At 48.4% G+C, this 19,788-nt stretch overlaps 1 protein-coding gene across 3 annotated transcripts in view; it reads left to right on the plus strand.

The window, feature by feature from the left end:
* Window positions 1–19,788, plus strand: part of ZMYND11 (zinc finger MYND-type containing 11) — an 82,879-nt gene that overhangs the window by 9,643 nt on the left and 53,448 nt on the right. For all 3 annotated transcript variants that reach the window (XM_040434205.1, XM_040434203.1, XM_040434204.1), the window contains exon 2: window positions 16,832–16,969. In XM_040434205.1, coding sequence (XP_040290139.1) covers window positions 16,854–16,969 — 116 coding nt within the window. In that variant the 5' untranslated portion in view covers window positions 16,832–16,853. The remainder of the gene's footprint in view (window positions 1–16,831; window positions 16,970–19,788) is intronic.

Here is a 19,788-nt window from a genome sequence, read left to right on the forward strand (position 1 = left end):
GGACTGCAGTCCAGACATAGTCATGTGTATGAGGCCTAAATTGACTGACATAGGTCAATTTTCATTTATTTTTTTTTTTCTTAAAATCTCATCATCTTTGCTGGTACCGTACAGCTCTTCGCACTAAAATCTTTAGAAGCAAATCTGCAGCATTTCAGTCACGTGTGGACATGACGGCGGTTTATTCTATAGACGCGTGCACACTGTCGCTAGTTACCCAGCCTGTATATTTACCCAGAAAATACCCATGTCAACCTGTCAGACAAGCTGAATGTGAAGCTGGCCGTAGACATAGCCATTATAGTTACTGATCTGAGCAATTAATATCAATTTACTATAATCGTTCTGTCTGTTTACGGTTAAGGGGGTTGTCTGAAACCCCAAAACTATAGCATGGTGCCTGGGGAGGGTGTAATAGCTAAAAAAAAAAAAAAAAAAAAAAAATGTGGATTCCAGTTCATCTGCTTCCTATCCCCATTGAACTAGAATTGTGATGTGAAGATTACATACACGTCACCACTGCCGGCCAATTGCTGGCCTCAGTGGTGACATGTGCCCGAACAGCACGTGACCACTTCAGCTTAAGGGCTCATGCACACGACCGTTGCTGTCCGTAAATTGCAGATCTGCAAAATATGGATACCGGCCATGCGCGTTCCGCATTTTGCGGAACAGAACAGCTGGCCTCTAATAGGACAGTCCTATCCTTGTCCGTAATAGAACATGTCTGATTTTGCATTTGTTTGCAGAACGGCTATACGGACACGGAATGCATTTCCGTTTTCGCGCCCATATTTATTGGGGGACACAGAGACCGTGGGTATAGCCATGTCCTCTAGGAGGCGTTGACACTAGTAAAAGCTGTTAGCTCCTCCCCTGGCAGCTATACCCCCTCCAGCCTGGAGAGAGAGCTTCATGCAGGGAATCTCCTGAAGATTTTTTATTTTAGTTTATTTTTTCCTTCTTTTTCATATGGGAAAACAGTGGACGCCTCGCCTCCCTGTTCTCCCGGGGTCGAGTTGCGCCACTACCGGTCACCCTCACTGCTGCCTCCCCCACAGAAGACAAGGTGGACCAGGGCAGCCTCGCTCCCCTGCATCCCGCCAGCCAAGGGGTCACCCATCCAAGCCCCCCTTTTCCAGCGTCCTGCCACTACGGTGCCAGTAGCTGAAGGGGTGACCCTGCTGGACCAGAGGAGGGGTGAAGATGGCAGCAGAGAAGAGAGGTGAGTACACGGGACTAGGTGAGTATGTTTGACCCTCTGGGTTGGTCTCCCCCTCCCTCGTGGTGGCAATAGTCTGCGAACAGACAGGGCTTCAGCAGAGCCCAGCATCTGCAGCCATTCCGGCACCCCTGAAGTATTCCCCTCTGGCACAGGCCGTTTGGTTGATGATTGAGTGGAGGACAATAGGGGGTTTATGGTGTGCTGTATGCATTCTGGCGCGAATTAGGACCTGCCGCATTTCCGTATTAACACGCAGGGAGCGGAGCGCAGCTCCCACTCCCCTACAAGGCGGCATCTACCCTTCGAGAGCTGACGCCGGGTTAACCCTCCTGGCCCTCCCTCACTCTTGGTGGTGATAATATTCAACAATCAGGGGCATACTTATGCCCTGAAACCATTTCCAGGACCACCCTGTCTGCCTGAGGCCATCACCAGCTCCCCTCAAGCCATCAGCACCCCTCCTGTCATTCCCTTCACTCCTCTTGTTGTCAAGAAGGGACATCGGCACATGGGGGGTTAATACGCCGTCCGGAGCGCACATGCAGGGAGGGGAGCGCAGGAGGCTTCTGCTCCCCTCCACCCTCTGGAGTCGGATCGATAAGGGCCGGCACCGTCCACTATTGCGGCACCTAACTCATTGCCACCCCCTTCGGGAGCGGACGCCGGTCGCGCCACTCCGGAGGGGGTTAACTGTATACGTTCGGCCGACACCGCTTCGGTGCTCCGGCCGCGATATTCTTTGCCCGGCCTGCACTGGCGTCCGCCCGGCCCAACTGGCGGACACACAGGGTGCAACCCCCGTCCGTTGCCGGGTGGGCGCATTCAACTGCTGCCCTGTTAATGCGACTCAGGTCCCTCTGCGCTCCGCAGTCCCTAATGCATAGTCCCGACCTCCCCCGCTGCAGACCAGGAAGATGCACCGGCGGACACACAGGGAAGGGAGCGAAGGCAGTGGGGCAGAGGCTCTCCCCTGTGATCCGCTGTTGTCAGGTCTCTTAGGGGGTTAATAACTTCCCTGACAGGAGTGGGGGGTGCACTCTGGCGCGAATACTTCCCGCCCCCCCCCCCCCCCCCCCCCAAGCCGCTGGGGCCCGCGCCCTCCAGGACACCTTAACCCTTTCTGGCCAGCCACTGAGGGCCAGCACCAGATTATTCTGAGGATTCTATCTCAGTACAGGTGCTTCCATGTTATATAATTAACCCCTTCCTGCCCCTCTGCCCACTTGATGTTAGGCATCTAAGTTTTATTTAAAAAATGAATAAAAATGAGCATTCATACAGGCCCCCCTCAGCCTCATCACCGCAAGACCACCCTGTCTGTGGGTACCAGGCTGGGCCCGTGTCCTATAGCGGAAAAAGGAGGACATCTCATAGTTCCCAATCCCCCTCCTGGGTCGTTGGTTGATATTCCTCCACCTGCGCAGATCCAGGGAGGACAGCTGAAGTATTCCCAATCCACCCTCTGGTCATGTGGTTGATAGTCTCCAGTGCAGGACCTCTGGATTCCCAATCCGTCCTCCGGGGGCCGTTTGGTTGATAATTCGCCACCAGCGCGATCCGGTGCAGAACCTCTAAAAATTCCCATTCCACCCTCCGGGGTCGTCTGGTTGATAAAATCCGCCTGCGCCATCCAGCGCAGACCCTCTGGAAGTTCCCATTCCATCCTCCGGGGTCGTCTGGTTGATTAATCCTCCACCTGCACGATCCAATGGTGGACCTCTGGATCTTCCCAATCACCCTCCCGGGTCGTTTGGTTGATAAGCTCCGCCTGCGCACTACAATGGTGGATCTCCGGACTTCCCAATCTCCCTCCGGGGTCGTTTGGTTGGTTAAGCACGGGCTGCGCAATCCGGTGAGTGTACCTTTTAGAAGTTCCAATTCCACCCCCGGGTAGTTAGTTTTTTTTGATAGCTCCCACCGGCGAGCCTGCGACTGCCATGGACAAGATTCTGAGAGTTAAGACTGCACACAATGGGCCAGAGCAGGATATTTTCCTCCTCGGTCACCTCCACACCCCCACCCTTCCTCCCTAGGGTCACGCTCAGTTGCACCCTCCTCTCCCTGGAGAGGTTCGGTCCGAAGGGGGGGATCAGTGGTTCGGTCTCTGCCTTGATTCCGGTGCGATCTTCCAAGATGGCGTCCGAGGTAGACATCAGTACTTGTCGTATGCATTACCCCCTTCCTTGGGCGGAGTATTGCACTACTACTGGATGCAAGACTCCCTTGGATATTACCTCCCTCCATTGGAGTCTAACCGCACTAGAACTGTTTCAGTGCCGGCAGTAAGCGTTCCCCTTTTGATAAAGTTCATTATTTTCTGTAATGTACTGATAAACATTAGACTTTCATATATTTTAGATTCATTACACACAACTGAAGTAGTTCAAGCCTTTTCTTGTTTTAATATTGATGATTTTGGCATACAGCTCATGAAAACCCAAAATTCCTATCTCAAAAAATTTGCATATCATGAAAAGGTTCTCTAAACGAGCTATTAACCTAATCATCTGAATCAACTAATTAACTCTAAACACCTGCAAAAGATTCCTGAGGCTTTTAAAAACTCCCAGCCTGGTTCATTACTCAAAACCGCAATCATGGGTAAGACTGCCAACCTGACTGCAATCATGGGTAAGACTGCCGACCTGACTGCTCAAGCAAGAGGGTAAGACACAGAAAGAAATTTCTGAACGAATAGGCTGTTCCCAGAGTGCTGTATCAAGGCACCTCAGTGGGATGTCTGTGGGAAGGAAAAAGTGTGGCAGAAAACGCTGCACAACGAGAAGAGGTGACCGGACCCTGAGGAAGATTGTGGAGAAGGACCGATTCCAGACCTTGGGGGACCTGCGGAAGCAGTGGACTGAGTCTGGAGTAGAAACATCCAGAGCCACCGTGTACAGGCGTGTGCAGGAAATGGGCTACAGGTGCCGCATTCCCCAGGTCAAGCCACTTTTGAACCAGAAACAGCGGCAGAAGCGCCTGACCTGGGCTACAGAGAAGCAGCACTGGACTGTTGCTCAGTGGTCCAAAGTACTTTTTTCGGATGAAAGCAAATTTTGCATGTCATTCGGAAATCAAGGTGCCAGAGTCTGGAGGAAGACTGGGGAGAGGGAAATGCCAAAATGCCTGAAGTCCAGTGTCAAGTACCCACAGTCAGTGATGGTCTGGGGTGCCATGTCAGCTGCTGGTGTTTGTCCGCTGTGTTTTATCAAGGGCAGGGTCAATGTAGCTAGCTATCAGGAGATTTAGGAGCACTTCATGCTTCCATCTGCTGAAAAGCTTTATGGAGATGAAGATTTCATTTTTCAGCACGACCTGGCACCTGCTCACAGTGCCAAAACCACTGGTAAATGGTTTACTGACCATGGTATTACTGTGCTCAATTGGCCTGCCAACTCTCCTGACCTGAACCCCATAGAGAATCTGTGGGATATTGGGAAGAGAAAGTTGAGAGACGCAAGACCCAACACTCTGGATGAGCTTAAGGCCGCTATCGAAGCATCCTGGGCCTCCATAACACCTCAGCAGTGCCACAGGCTGATTGCCTCCATGCCACGCCGCATTGAAGCAGTCATTTCTGCAAAAGGATTCCCGACCAAGTATTGAGTGCATAACTGAACTTAATTATTTGAAGGTTGACTTTTTTTGTATTAAAAACACTTCTCTTTTATTGGTCGGATGAAATATGCTAATTTTTTAGATAGGAATTTTGGGTTTTCATGAGCTGTATGCCAAAATCATCAATATTAAAACAAGAAAAGGCTTGAACTACTTCAGTTGTGTGTAATGAATCTAAAATATATGAAAGTCTAATGTTTATCAGTACATTACAGAAAATAATGAACTTTATCACAATATGCTAATTTTTTGAGAAGGACCTGTACATTGCCACCCTTCATAGTGGCGTACTTGCACTACCACTGTGCAGTGCTTGCCGCAAGAATTACCCCCTTTCATTGGTGGGATAATTGCAACATTGCCCCTTCCACTACCGTGGGGAATGAGTACACATCTTGGATGTTGCACTTCAACTACGCCGCGGCTATCGATGCATTAGCTTCTTCTACAAGTGGGGCATAGCGAGTATCGTTACACGCTGGTGCCCTGTGCTCTTCTTCTGATGGTATTTCGGTGCCGCCAGTGGATACTGTGGCTGTTTCCACGTTGTGTCCTTTTCCTTCGGTGCCGGTTTGGGGCAGAAATATGACTACCTCTCTCTTCAGGGGGTTGCTCAGCGTCACTCATGTGTCCTAGCGTCCCTATGTCCATGGACCTCCACTGTTCCAATATGTTATCCACCATTCCTGATGTGGGAAGTGGTTGTGCTGGCGCTCTGGTTTGGCTTTGCAGCGTGTTCTCCGCTGGTGCGGTTTTTACGCTGGTACTAGCGTTCGCAGTCGCTGCAGTGGGGCATCCCCTCAGGTAAGGGTTCCACCCTGACGCTGGCTTGGCGGTTGTTCCTGTTCGACGCCCTTCCCAGGTGGAGTTTTTAAGGTTAGCTCTCCTTCCCTGAGGCAGTATGGTACCTTGGCTTCTATCGGATTCCTCTAGTCTGCCCCCTCAGTTTGTGCTGGCGGGGCACGCTGCGGCTCCTACGGTACGGGGGTCCTGGAGTAGCCATTACATATTCCTCCTGCACGGCTCTTTCGTCAGGTGACGGATTCTTCTAACGCCGAATTCGGTGGCGTACGCTGCTTGGCCTCCTCCTTAGGCGGAGTATGGCGCCGCCACTCTCATCAGGTGGCTACTTCTGTGTAGCGCCTGTCTCAGATGGGGAATGGGCTTCGCCCTGCCCCCTTTTCCTTCCGTTTTTTCCTTCTCTGGCTCAGGGTTCACGGTCACTCCGCAAACCTTGGTAGCTCCTACATTACTACTTCACCTCATCTACGTTGATGCAGGGTGTTGTTTCTGTGTTTTTTTTTTTCTGACTGTTGGGCTGTGACGTTTTTCCATATTCTCCTTCTACAGGTGAGTCCTACCCGTTGGTCCTGGGTGTCCTACCCGTATCTACAACTACCTCTCAAGACTTGACTACTGACTGCCACGTCAGTCCGATGGTAGTCATGCCTTTTCACTGCACTTTCCGTGGCTAGACTACGAGACTCGCCACGCCAGGCGGAGCGGGGGTGCTGTCGCGACTCGCCACCGCTGCTGGAGTTTCTTTCCTGGAACAGAACACCCCTTCTATTCTTCCTCCTCGAGGCAGGAGTTTTTCTCTCTTCTTGGTCTGGTCGAAATGTCCATCGAGCAGCATTGCTACACCGTCAATACACGGTCGCTGATGGAACCCCTCACCGCCGGTGATTCTCATATCATCTCTACTTCTACCTATCCAATGTATTGATTCCTTGGCTTGCGGTTGGACACGCCTGAATGTTTTTTGTTTTTTTTCTTGGTAGTTTATCAGCCGGCTTCTCAGTCTCCCCACAAGCCTCTTCGGCTCGAGGGACTTCGGTGGACCAATTACCGTTTCTGGAATTCCCCCCCTTGAACCCTTGCGGGAGATGTCTCTCCGACTCCGGTCCTGGAATGTAGTTTTTTCTTGTGGCTATCACATCCATCAGACGGGTGTCCGGGTTGGGGCGCTTTTAGAGAACCTTCCTGGTTCTTCACAGGGATAAGCGATCCTCCGGCCCGTTTATTCCTTCTCCCGATGGTGGTTTCTGATTTCCATTTCAATGAAGAAATTGTCCTTTCATCACCGTGTCCCTCCCCTTCACACCCTAGGGAACGGGAGTTGTCAGGGCTCTGTCGATTTAATTTGCCAGCCTCCAGTTCCTTCCGGCGTACGGGCTCCTCTTTTTTGTCATCCCGGAGGGTCCTCGCAAAGGCATTGGCGGCCTACAGGGTGGCAATTGCACGTCTGCAATTGCTGAAGCATACTGCACCCGGGGCAGGGTTCCGCCCTTTGGTGTCACAGTCGGAGGATTCAAGGTTCGGCCGTGCAGTTGTGCCAGACGGCTACTGACCTCCTTACGCACATTCACAACATTTTTCCAGGTGCATACTTATGTATCGGCAGGCGCTGCCTTGGGCCGCATGGTCTTGCAGGCGGCAGTTCTTAGTTGCCTGCAGGGGCGCTTGCTCCATGTGTCTGTGGTTTTCCCTCCCTGTGGACTGCTCTCGGACGTCCCATGGTCTCTGTGTCCCCCAATGAATATGGGCGAGAAAACTCGATTTTTGTATAACTTACCAGTAAAATCTCTTTCTCGCTCTTCATTGTTGGACACAGCACCCACCCAGTGTTGTTGTTCGGCCACAGTTGTGGCTGTTGCTGGTTAGAACCTAGTTTGGTTCTCGACATTGGCTGTTCCACGTTTTTTCATTGGTTTACTTGCTTCTCCTACTGCTTCTCACAAACTGAAGCTCTCTCTCCAGGCTGGAGGGGGTATAGCTGCCAGGGGAGAAGCTAACGGCTTTTACTAGTGTCAACGCCTCCTAGAGGACATAGCTATACCCATGATCTCTGTGTCCCCCAATGAAGAGCGAGAAAGAGATTTTACTGGTAAGTTATACAAAAATCTCTTTTTTTTTTTTCGACCCCCCCATTGAAGTGAATGGTTCCGCATACAGGCCAAAAAAAAAAGACGTGACGGACACGGGGGGAAAAAATGTTTGTGTGCGTAAGCCCTAACAGTCATGTGCCGTTAATGTACTCGTCAGTGCCAAGGTTGTTAACTGGCCCATATTCAGAGGATGGAGAATAACTAACTGATTGGTGGGACTGCTGAAGAATAGAAGGGAAAAAAAAATCACAATTGAGATTGAAGGGGTTTTCTCATCTGAGACATCGTCTCTATCCTAAACGGATCCCCGAATGTGGTGGAGGGCGCACTGCGCATGCTCAGCCGCCCTAAATTCATTTTCTATGGAGCCGCCAAAAATAGCCGAGCTCTGGCTCAGTTATTACCGTTGGGCCCATAGAAGTGAATGGGAGCGGTGGCCGGTCATGCGCGGTGCGCTCCCATTCACTTCTATGGAGAGAGCGCTCAGTGGTGGCCGGACTGGAGTCCTCCAGCCACCACTTTGCCCGCTCAATTCTTGATACAGGTGCGGGTCACAGCGGTGGGACCCGCACCTATCAGACAATAGCGATATGCCCCCATTGTTTCAGATGAGAATATCCCTTTAAGAGCTCATGCACACGACCGTATGTATTTTGCAGTCCGCAAAAAAACGGATTCGCAAAAAATACGGATAACATCAGTGTGCATTCCGTATTTTGCGGAACGAAACAGCTGGCGAACACCTGCAGATTTCAGTGTGGATTCTCTGCACATAAACCCTGAACGTGTGCATGTACCCTAACAGAACAGTACTATCGTTGTCCGTTACGCGGACAATAATAAGACATGTTCTATTTTTTTGCGGAACGGAAATACGGACATATGATAATGGAGTAACTTTCGTTTCTTTTGCGGACCCATTGAAATAAATGGTTCCGCATATGGTCCGCAAAAAAAAAAACTGAACGGACAGGAAAGAAAATACATTCGTGTGTATGAGCCCTAAAGTCAAGAATCATCCTAAATTGGAAAAAAAATTAAGAGCACCTGTCAGCAGGATCAACAGTAGTAAACCAGCCACGATGCTTGGTAAGGTTGATCCTACTGGTTAAAATAAAACCTGTCTTGTGAAAATCGGTTGTGTCCTTCCCAAGAAAAAAAGTAAATGAGCGCTTCAGTGCACTGAGGGTCGGGCGGTGCACGAGGGGCTAGGCCCTGCCCCTTTGGTATGCTGAAGCCCTCATTTGCATAAGGAATACATGTGGTTTTCCTTGGGAACCACACAGCCAATTTTCACAGGACAGGTGTCATTGTGATCAGCAGGACCAACCCTACCAGGCAATACAGCTGAATTTAATAGGGTTGATCTTGCTGACAGAGGTGCCTTAGTTTAGTGTATTTATGTTGATGTAAATTTAGAGGGACATAACACATGGCTGATACAGTTTGTCCTCTGACCTTTACTAAGGGCAGGTTGCCTCCTGGCACCATACAGTGTGGTGACTACTGCATGGTAGTAATAGTACGTGCCCATGTGGCACTACTACCGCCCTGCTCTAACCACATTTATTTGAACACCTAACTTTATGTATTTTGGCCCCAATCCTGATCACAGCTGACCTGACGCAGCAGCAGCAGGATGTCCTGCGCTCCCGGATCAGCTCCTCCATGGCAGATCCTCGTTAAGGAAGCACTTTAGTATTTTGGGCTATACAGAGCAGCCTAAGGCTACGTTCACAAGTGCCACACAGACCCTTCTATGTGCGTCCTGGTCCGTGTGGCCGCCCTGCAAAAGATACAACATGTCCTATCTGTGTCCGCAACATGCGGATTGCAGACCTATTGAAGTCAATGGTTCCGCATTGTAGTGCGGGGTGAACATGGCCGGTGCCCGTGTTTTGTAGATCCGCTGTTCGCGGTCCGCAAAACGGACACGGCCATCACGCAGTCGTATAAATGAAGCCTTAAACTTTGAGACACATTTTTACCCCAGAATTGTGGTGCAATTTATTGCAAAATGGCACCTGTTAGGCTCACCTCTTTCCGCTAAAGGGGTTATCCAACCCCTATAATGACCCCCCCCAAGTATACATTATACTTACCTTTTCCCCGACACCCGCTTCGCTCCAGATCCCTGTACAGCCGCTGCTGCTCGGATCAAAACATCCGGCGACGGGTGGAGGAGGCCGCGACGGGGACAAGCCTCCCTAGCGTTGCCAACGATACGAGGGGCCCAGGCATGGGGGGGGGGGGGGGGGTCATTATAGGGGTTGGATAACCTGTTTGAGCTTCTCCCACTTGTTGAGCAATTCTGAAAAAAAAGTGTAGAAATGCTTAGATTTGTGCCACTTTTGTAGACAGATTTTTGGCGCAGACACATTAGAAAATGTGTGCCAATATTTTTGTCTAGAGCTGTTACTCCAGTTTTTAGTATGCCGCCCCCTGGTGGAAATTGTGCTTTTTTTTTGAAGCTTTTTAAAAAGTTTTGCTTGTTAAATCTGGCATGAACCCAAGTAAGGCTACTTTCACACTGGCGTTTTGGCTTTCCGTTTGTGAGATCCGTTCAGGGCTCTCACAAGGTCCAAAACGGATCAGTTTTGCCCTAATGCATTCTGAATGGAAAAGGATCCGCTCAGAATGCATCAGTTTGCCTCCGATCAGTCTCCATTCCGCTCTGGAGGCCGACACCAAAACACTGTCTGCAGCGTTTTGCTGACCGCTTGACGAAACTGAGCCAAACGGATCCGTCCTGACACACAATGTAAGTCAATGGGGACGGATCCGTTTTCTGTGACACAATCTGACACAATAGAAAACGGATCCGTCCCCCATTGACTTTCAATGGTGTTCAAGAAGGATCCGTCATGGCTATAGAAGACATAACACAACCGTATCCGTTCATGACGGATGCATGCGGTTGTATTATTCTAACTGATCTGTTTTTGTAGATCCGTGACGGATCCTCCCAAAACGCGATTGTGAAAGTAGCCCAACATAGCTGACCTCACTGGGGCACATTTACTGAGGGACTTGCGACAATTTTAGTTCCCTTTTCTAACCAGCTGTGCGACAGTATTTAGACGTACAGCCGGTTTTACACCGTGTCCGCAAGTTGGGCGCACACGCCTCATCATAGATTCCACAAATCTAACGGCATCGCAGAGGGAGAAACTAAGAAAAAAGCTGGACTCCGTAAATGTGCCGCACTCACTTTTCAACCCACTCTTCCAACATGTCAAGAATTTCAGCAAATCATAAAAAGTCTCAAATATTTTATGCAGAAATGGAATTCTGGCAGAAAATGTACGAGAAGTTCCCCGAGGTGAGGCAGCAGCACTGGGCAGACGGGGAGGATTCCGATGATGTCATCCTGCAGGTCCTAGAAAGCTTCTTCGAATGTGTTGCTCCTTTTTGATGCTGCATATCCTGCCCTTAGTCCCACCTGGGGCATTTGAACCTCATCGAGGAGGTTCCTCCTTGTGGGACCCCTCTCTAATCAAAGATGGTACCTATGGAGCTGCCGCTAACATCTGTGAAGCCAGTGCAACTGTGTGTTACATGGTCACCTTGTAATGTTCCAATGCTGTAGTGTTGTGGCATATCCATATGGTACCAGTTCCGTTGGCCAATTGGCTTGCTGAAAAGACTTTAGGGGACCTCCATGCTCCTGAAAGGTGGGGTCCCTATGGACAGCTGTAGGCTTTAGTATTCCCATGAAGGTGGAGAGGCTTCCCATAATATCTGCTGACAGAGTGCGTGTGACTGAAGCTAATTGTGCAGACTTGGGGCTACTTTACAAATGGTCACGCTTGTGTTGTCTCCGAAAATGGATGCTTTTACTCCTGTTGGCTTATGTAGGCCTCATGCACACGACCTTGTGCCTGCCGTCTGCCGTCACTTGAATGGGGTCTGCGATCAGCATGCAACGGTCTGTACCGCAAAAAAAGTAGTGCATGCACTACTTTTTTGTGGTGCGGAAACACGGATCCGTGCCTCCGTTCCACACCGTATCTCCCGGATTGTGGACCCATTCAAGCGAATGGGTCTGCATCCGTGATACGGTGCCCATATATTGCAGACCCGCTGTTTGCGGGCCACCTACGGTCATGTGCATGAGCCCTTAGGCTAATGTCACTCGCCTGCGGTTTTTCTGCAGGTTCTTTGTAGGTGTTTAGGGCTGGAGATGCACGGCAATATTTGCAGCGGCACACAAGCCGCAAGTAAAAAAAAATAAATCCAGCAATGATGGATATTTTTGCAATTGCAGTCGCATCAACTCGCGAGTCGCACTATGCCCCCCTTTCAGTACAGTGGCAGCACTGCTACACGTGGAGCCCAAGCCTACAGGGGTATTTCCAACAAGGTTACCTGCACATGGCAGTGTCGTTTATTTTGGACTTTTTTTATGTTTTTTGCCACATTTCGGTACCAAAATTCGATGTGTTACTTGCGGATTTTGACGCAGACTCTCCCCAGATCTCGCCTTTTGCAAAGAAAATCCGCACAAACAGTTGACATGCTGCAAATTTATAAATGTACACCGCAGGTCAATTTCCACGCCATAATACTCACCATGGGGGTGATTTATCATCTCCCTTGCATCTGAAAAGTGGTGTTAAGAATTCGCAAACCATGCGCTTGTGACTTTTTAAGTGTAAGGTTTATTTTTTATTTTTTTTATTGTCACATAACTCGGCTTTTATGCAGCCCTCGCCACTTTCCTTAAAGGGGACGCGACAAATGTATCTTTATTTACACCAGTTTTCTGGTGCAAATGAAGCCAGAAATCTACTGCAGCTCTGCGCTGTCGTACATTTCTGTTTAGGGGCACGGATGCACCTAATTTATGGCGAGGCGCGCACCGTGTCAGTGCAGGAGATATCAAGAACAGCGCAGAAGGCGCCGATCTTGATAAATCTCCCCCTATGTGCATAACCCTTGAATGTCTACACATAGGTGCGGTTCCTATATCTTCTAGCTATGCCATTGATGTCCAGGTTGGGCATACCCCCTTCAGTTGTTTTATCCTTAAACAACACATTGGGGAGCTGTGTCGGCAAGGAAAAATCCACTGCATTAGCCATTTTTGGCCGCTCATTAGACGCTGTGTAGATGGCCCAAGAACAGCAGTTATCACTTATCCAGCGTATGATCTCCGGGATGTGACCTCTGTGACCCCCACCCATCATGAGAACAGGGCTCCCCATGTCCACTGTGGGATTGTGGCCACCAGTCTGTTCACCTCCAGTGGAGCAGATGATGATGATAGCCGAGTGGCTGGAGCAGGGGCCACACATATACACTGGCTCTCCAGCAGACTCTGAGACCACTGCTTTTGTGATCCTTGGTGGTCCCATCCTGTAGACAGGTAATAAATGTTGTCCATGTGCCGACCCCCTTGCCCAAAGTGGAATCCATACAAACAATACAGTCCCATTTTTGTGCTGAATGAATCGGTTCGCATTGCTGTATCTGAACCCGATTCTTTTTAAAAAATAACGTAAAGAATATGGGCTCCGTCCAACTGTAAAATGTATTTTCTCGGCGGAGGTCTTTCCAAAGTTTCAGCAAATATCGCGAGACTTACTTCGTCTCGCTTCTATCCCGTGTCGCTATCCTTAGCCGAGTTCAGCTTCGTATTTTGATACAGTAGAAATGCGCTGATGTGAAACTGGCGTCCGTATAACGGGTTTCATTCTCCCAGGTGATACGGTCTTGTGTTTTTCTGACGTAGCTGTCGAGGGAGTAAATCCCAGTAGTTCTGGAACAGCTGCGACAGGCAGGATTTACTTTTCTATGCATTGTCGGTCTCCCCTTCCTCTTCCATCTGCAGCGTCCTCTGTCCTTCTGAGCCTCCATCGCTCTCTCTGATCCCGTATGTAGCGTAAACCACAGGCAGTAGTGTCTCCAGCAGACAGGTCAGTGACGGGATCTGGTTTCCCGGGGATTGTTTAGGGAAATGTACGGTATTTGCTGGGTCTGTTAGCACGGCCTATGGATACGCATTGTGTCAGTCCAGTAGTAATGGCTGCATTTCCCGGACCGTACACTGCTCCTCTGACCTGAACTCACAGCCTCATTATGACTTATGATGCTGTGAGCTCCTGCCCGACCACCGCTCTACTGTCCTGTATTATGTACAGTACAGTAGACCTGTGGTTTCAGCAGGAACTCGCAGCCCCAGAAGTCATGATGAGGTCAGAAGAGCGGTGTACAGTCCCGGAAATGTGGCCATCACATGGGGTATGTTCCATGGACCAAATACACTCAAGCGAAATTAGCCTTAGGCCTCATGCACGTGACCATATTCTTGGTCCCTGTCCAATTCGCACTTTTTGCGAATCGCACGCTGACCCATTTAGCAAAAAAACGGACAGCATGCAGATGACATCTGTGCAGCCAGGCTGTAAATTATAGACCCTGTTTTATTCTTGTCCGTTTAGAGTACAAGAATAGGCTTTTTTTTACAGTGGGTCTCGTGAAAATTGCGGTGTGCACACAGACTGCTTTCATACTTTCCGGATGTGCGATTTGCGGACTTCAAATCAGATACACTAGTGTATGGGAGGTAGCTTGTCCACATGCTCTTCTTAGGGCTCATTCAGACGGCCGTGTGTTCTGCAATTTTGCAGGAACAGGTGCGGACTGATTCACTTGTATGGGGCTGCAATCTGTCCGCATCTGTGGTTCCGCTCCATAGAAAAGATGCAGCATGTCCTATTCTTGTCCACAATTGCGGAGAAGAATAGGCATTTTCTATTATGGTTGCAGCCATGTCTGGTCCGCAAACTGCAGAACCGGTATCCGTGTTTTGCACTACACTACGGTCGTCTGAATACTCCCTTAAATTGAGACGTTAACTGACATCCTGTTACACAACTACATTCCATTGTAGTGTAAAACTTTGTGGCACTCTGCCAATATGCGCTTGGAGTCGGGTTCCCACCCCTCGTATCATAATGAAGAAAACTCCAGCAGTTATGTTGCAAACAGGTGAATCGTTTATTCGAGGTGCGGCCTTAACGTACCGTAACGTTTTGGTGTGTCAATATATAAGCAACTCATTAGAAAGTATAATACGGGCGAATGCAGTACTCTGCGGCCTCGTCTGGCTAGAGGAACAACAAGACGGGGTATCTAGTGTGGTCATATACGGAAAACGGTCCAAAAACACTAATCAGAGAAGTCGTGCATAATAGGCCAAATATATACAATATATACATTACGTGATTACGGTATTTATGCTTATTGTGTTAACATGTGAAAACGGGTGCTATGCATCAGAAGGTAGACCAGGGCATAGCCATATCTGAGAAGGGGGCAGTTGTCAAAATTGTGCCAGGGAGGCTGAGAATTCATCAAGTGATGCAAAATAAACCGGAAACCAGAAAAATGATGAGATACTGTCAAGAAGATCCACATGGTGGAAGTGCTAGTAATTACCTGTTGCTGGTTTTGGGAAGATGGAGAAGTATGGTAAGAAAGCTGCGCTCGATAGGTGGCGGGCAGTTGGCACGGGCAGATAAATGCGCCACGTGTAGTAAGGAAGGCGCCTATTTGAATCAGTCGGACGCGCCTAATTCCCTTTTGTCACAGTTTGATGAAGGCCATATCCGGCCAAAACGTTACGGTGCGTTAAGGCCGCACTTCAAATAAACGATTCACCGGTTTGCAACATAAATGCTGGAGTTTTCTTCATTATTATTCCAACCACCTTCCAGTAATATTCCGTTATCTTCTATATATTCCGCGCTTACATTTATTAGCTGGAACGTTTACGGCTTATTGTAATTCATAACCAAACACGTATTAGAGTGTCACCGCTTCAGCAAATAAAGGTTATTCATTGTGCAATGGAAAGTTTCCCAGTTTTTCCAATACACATTCTGCATCATTTTCTTGTGGTTTGTAAGATCTCTGCTTGCTGCCATTCAATAGTGACCTTTATTGCTTAGGCTACTTACACACTCGCGTTTGGTGCGGATCCGTCATGGATCTGCACAAACGCATCCGTTCAGATAATACAACCGCATGCATCCGTTCAGAATGGATCCGTTTGTATTATCTGTAACATAGCCAAGACGGATTTGACTTGAACACCATTGAAAGTCAATAGGGGATGGATCCGTTTTCTATTGCGCCAGATTGTGTCAGTGAAAACGGATCCGTCCCCATTGACTTACATTGTGTGCCAGGACGGATCCATTTGGCTCTGCTTCGTCAGTCGGATACCAAAACGCTGGTGTCGGCCTCCAGAGCGGAATGGAGACTGAACGGAGGCAAACTGATGCATTCTGAGCGGATCCTTTTCCATTCAGAATGCATTAGGGCAAAACTGATCCGTTTTGGCCCGCTTGTGAGATCCCTGAACGGATCTCACAAACGGAAAGCCAAAACGCCAGTGTGAAAGTAGCCTTACTTCTAGGGGATGAGCACATGTCCTGGTCATGTGGTGGACACACAGGTGCAGGGCAGGTACAGAACCGTCCTCACGGCCATGTCTTGTAACTTGCATTCATCACCAAGAAATAAAATAAAAATTGGCAAATGCAGGAAATTTCTGCCAATCTTTTCAGCACCACATCCGCTAAGTGTAATTTTATGTAAAAATCGGGGCCAAAAATGTAGCCTAGGTCTGGTGTCTTGGTGACCTACAGCAACCCAAGATATCGCCCTGTCACTGCTGACTGTCCTGTCCTTAAAGGGTTATTTCTATCATACACAGGAGATGCTATAAATGTTTGGTGGGGGCGCGACCTCTGTGAACGGAGGGGTGGCTGCTCTCGCCACTCACCTCTGTGGGACTTCAGAAAATAGTGAGCGCGCTTACTCAGCTATTTTTGGAAGTCTCCCAGAAGCGAATGTAGTGAGCCACTCCTGAGTGACTACTAGACGGGGCCCCTTCTGGAAATAGGAGCAGGTTCCTTCTCAGTTTCTTCAATACATCAGAATGTGACGTATATAAGATTCCTTCCAGGAAGAAAATGGTGAGGATCGGCCATAGCAGTATAATGGGTTCATATACATGACCTTCTATGATTGACGCGTCCTGCATTACTTGAGTGCCTAGTGACTTCTCTTTCATTGTAATGTTTTGCAGATCAGCGAAACCAGATAAGAGGATGGCTCGTCTAACAAAGAGGCGACAAGCGGATACGAAAGTCATTCAGTACTTATGGACCGCTATAGAAGTGATCAGGAACCAGAAACAGATTGCAAATATTGATCGAATTACTAAGTAAGGCACCTTCCGGCATGTCCTCCTAAGCCATCCCTACCTATTCCTCTTCTGCTAGATTAATTTGAAGTGGGTCTCTCACCTAAATTAGCTGTCCAATGAAAGGCCCGCACACTACAGGCACAAGTCTGGTCTTCAGAAGAACCCAAAAATATTGAATGTTGAGTCGGCGCATGCCCAGTTCAGAGCTCAGCCTGCTGAGATGCGTCAGATTAAAGGGCCAGGCAGGGAGAGGGCGAGGATGCCTGTCACTCTCAGTCAAGGGGATGGGGAAAGGTGGTGGTGAAGCGGTGCTCAGAGGGGCCAAGCCTGCTCCTTGGCGATCAGAAGACCTCATTAGCATATGCATTAAAGTGCAGATTTCTCTACAACAGATCCACCGATTTTCAAATACAGAGGGATTGGTTAACTCAGCAGGATCAACCCTACCAGACAATATGTATCGTTTAATAGGGTTGATCATACTCTTTACTTCAGCAGACCTGTGTGGGTCCGTAGGCAGACCCCCGATTCCCAAATAATAGATATGTATCATACCTGCACTGTATAATACTATAATGTATGGCCCAGTGATGTTCTAAAAGTGCGGTGAGGCGACTGCAGGAGACATGGAAACTGTTGAGTGGGCGCTGGGGAGGTCAGGGCTCTCAGATGGCGGTAGCAGCCATTATAAGTGGTCCCTATAATTATATACCGGGGAATTGGGATCCTTCAGTGGCTGCATCCCCATAGTCTCTGGGCTGGAAGTGCCTGAGCCCTTGGCATTCTGCCATGCCCCGTTACGGTAATTCATTGCTTATCGATCACATTGTACTCCAGGGCGCTGTTTCCACCTCATAATTGAAATATTTGTTAAGAAACGGAAGGAGGTTCATTAAAGTGAAATTCTATTTGCTAAAAGCTGCTTGGGAAGTGTTTCCCTCTCGGCGGTATATAGCGCTCGCCGCTCCTCCGTGCAGTCACACATTATATACCGGCGTCTGAGATTTCATCTTCATTCTTCTGGGATTCTCTGAGGGCTGCCGTTTGTGGCGCGGAACGTGTCCTTATCCTGCTGCAAACACGAATTCAGGTAGAGCTCCAAATTCATCCTTTCTATTCCAATTTGTAGACAGGAAGCTATGGGGGAGTTTATTATGGCGGGCGTGTCATACGCCGGGCTTAACCCCTTCAGGAACGGACTATTTTGGGTCTTCAGGGCAAAGCTCTTTTTTCCTTAGAGCTATAACCTTTTTACGTTTTCATTTATTTAGCTGTACAAGGGCTTGTTTTTTTGCGAGCTGAGATTTGGGGGCTGCATACAGTACAGTTTATTGATGAACTTGTATTAACTCTTTCTAGGGGGATGGGGGACAAACAGCAATTCTGCCATTGCATTTTGCAGCGTTCACTGATGCCAAATTATATAGTTTTCTTCTTTACGTTTTACTACTTTTGCACAATAAATGCACTTTTTATTAACAAAATCATTTGCTTTTTATGTCGCTATCCTAAGAGCCAGAACTTTTTAGTTTTTTAGTCAACTGAAGCATGTGAGAGCTTGTTTTTTGTGGACAAGCTATAGTTTTTTTTTTTTTACTTTTTCAACACTTTATGCCATTTCTTTGGGAGTCAGAATGAATAGAAAACAGCAATTCTGGATTTTTGTGTTTCATAGCTTCGACCATGTATTGCTTGTGATACAACATTTATATAATATTTTTATGTTTTACTACTTACACAAAAAAAATATACTACTTATGCAAAAAAAAAAAAAGGTGTCACATGATCCTGGGAGACATTTTCAATTATTATTTTTTTTTTTACCTTGTTCACCGTGCGATATAATTGAGATGCCAAATTTAGATCCTTCTTTACGTTTTAGGCTGGGTTCAGACCTGAGCGTTCGGGATGGAGCGCTCTGTATGCGCGATTGTATGCGCGTTTACAGACGCGGCTCCGGAACAAGCGAACGCCCATTGTCGCGCGTTCCCGCTGAAGTCTATGTACGGGAACGCGCGACAAAACGCCCCAAAGAAGCTCAAGAACTTTTTTGAGCGTAGGGCGTTTTTCAGCGCGTTCAAACGCGCTGTAAAGAGCTCAAGTGAGAACCAGGGCCATAGGGAAGCATTGGTTTTCATGTGTTGAGCGTTTTACAGCGTGTTTGAACGCGCTGTAAAACGCTCAGGTCTGAACCCAGCCTTAGGGTACTTTCACACTTGCAATCCGGATCCGGCATTCCGTAAAGTGTTCAGGCTGCAGTATTTTCTCCGGCCAAAAAATGTAAGAGGGTCTGAACTGATGCATCCTGATCGGATTGCTCTCCATTCAGAATGCATTGGGGTAAGACTGATCAGTTCTTTTCCGGTATAGAGCCCCTGTGACGGAACTCAATACCGGAAAAGACTAACACTAGTGTTAAAGTACCCTAACCCCATTGGTTAAAAAAAAATAAAAATGTTTTTACCACTGTATTCTAAGAGCAATAACTTATTTTTCTACTGACAGAGCTGTGGGCAGGGCTTGTTTTTTTGTTTGGTACCATTTTGGGTTACATATAGGTGTTTGATCACTTTTTTATTAAAGGGGTTATCCAATCCCTATAATGACCCCAGAATGCCGGGCTCCTCCTCTAGAGCATACTTACCTGCTCCCCGGAACCTGCGTCCCTCCGAACCCCTGCACGGCTGCCGCTCCATCTCCTCGTCACACGGATCAAAACATCCGACGACGGGGGGATCAGCCAATAGCAGGCCGCGACAGCTACCAGCCTCCCCAGCGTCACCCGATTGGATAACCCCTTGAATTTTTTGGGAGGCAGAATGCACAAAAACAGCAGA

Source organism: Bufo bufo, chromosome 5, assembly GCF_905171765.1.
Source record: "Bufo bufo chromosome 5, aBufBuf1.1, whole genome shotgun sequence".
Classification (NCBI taxonomy): Eukaryota; Metazoa; Chordata; class Amphibia; order Anura; family Bufonidae; genus Bufo; species Bufo bufo.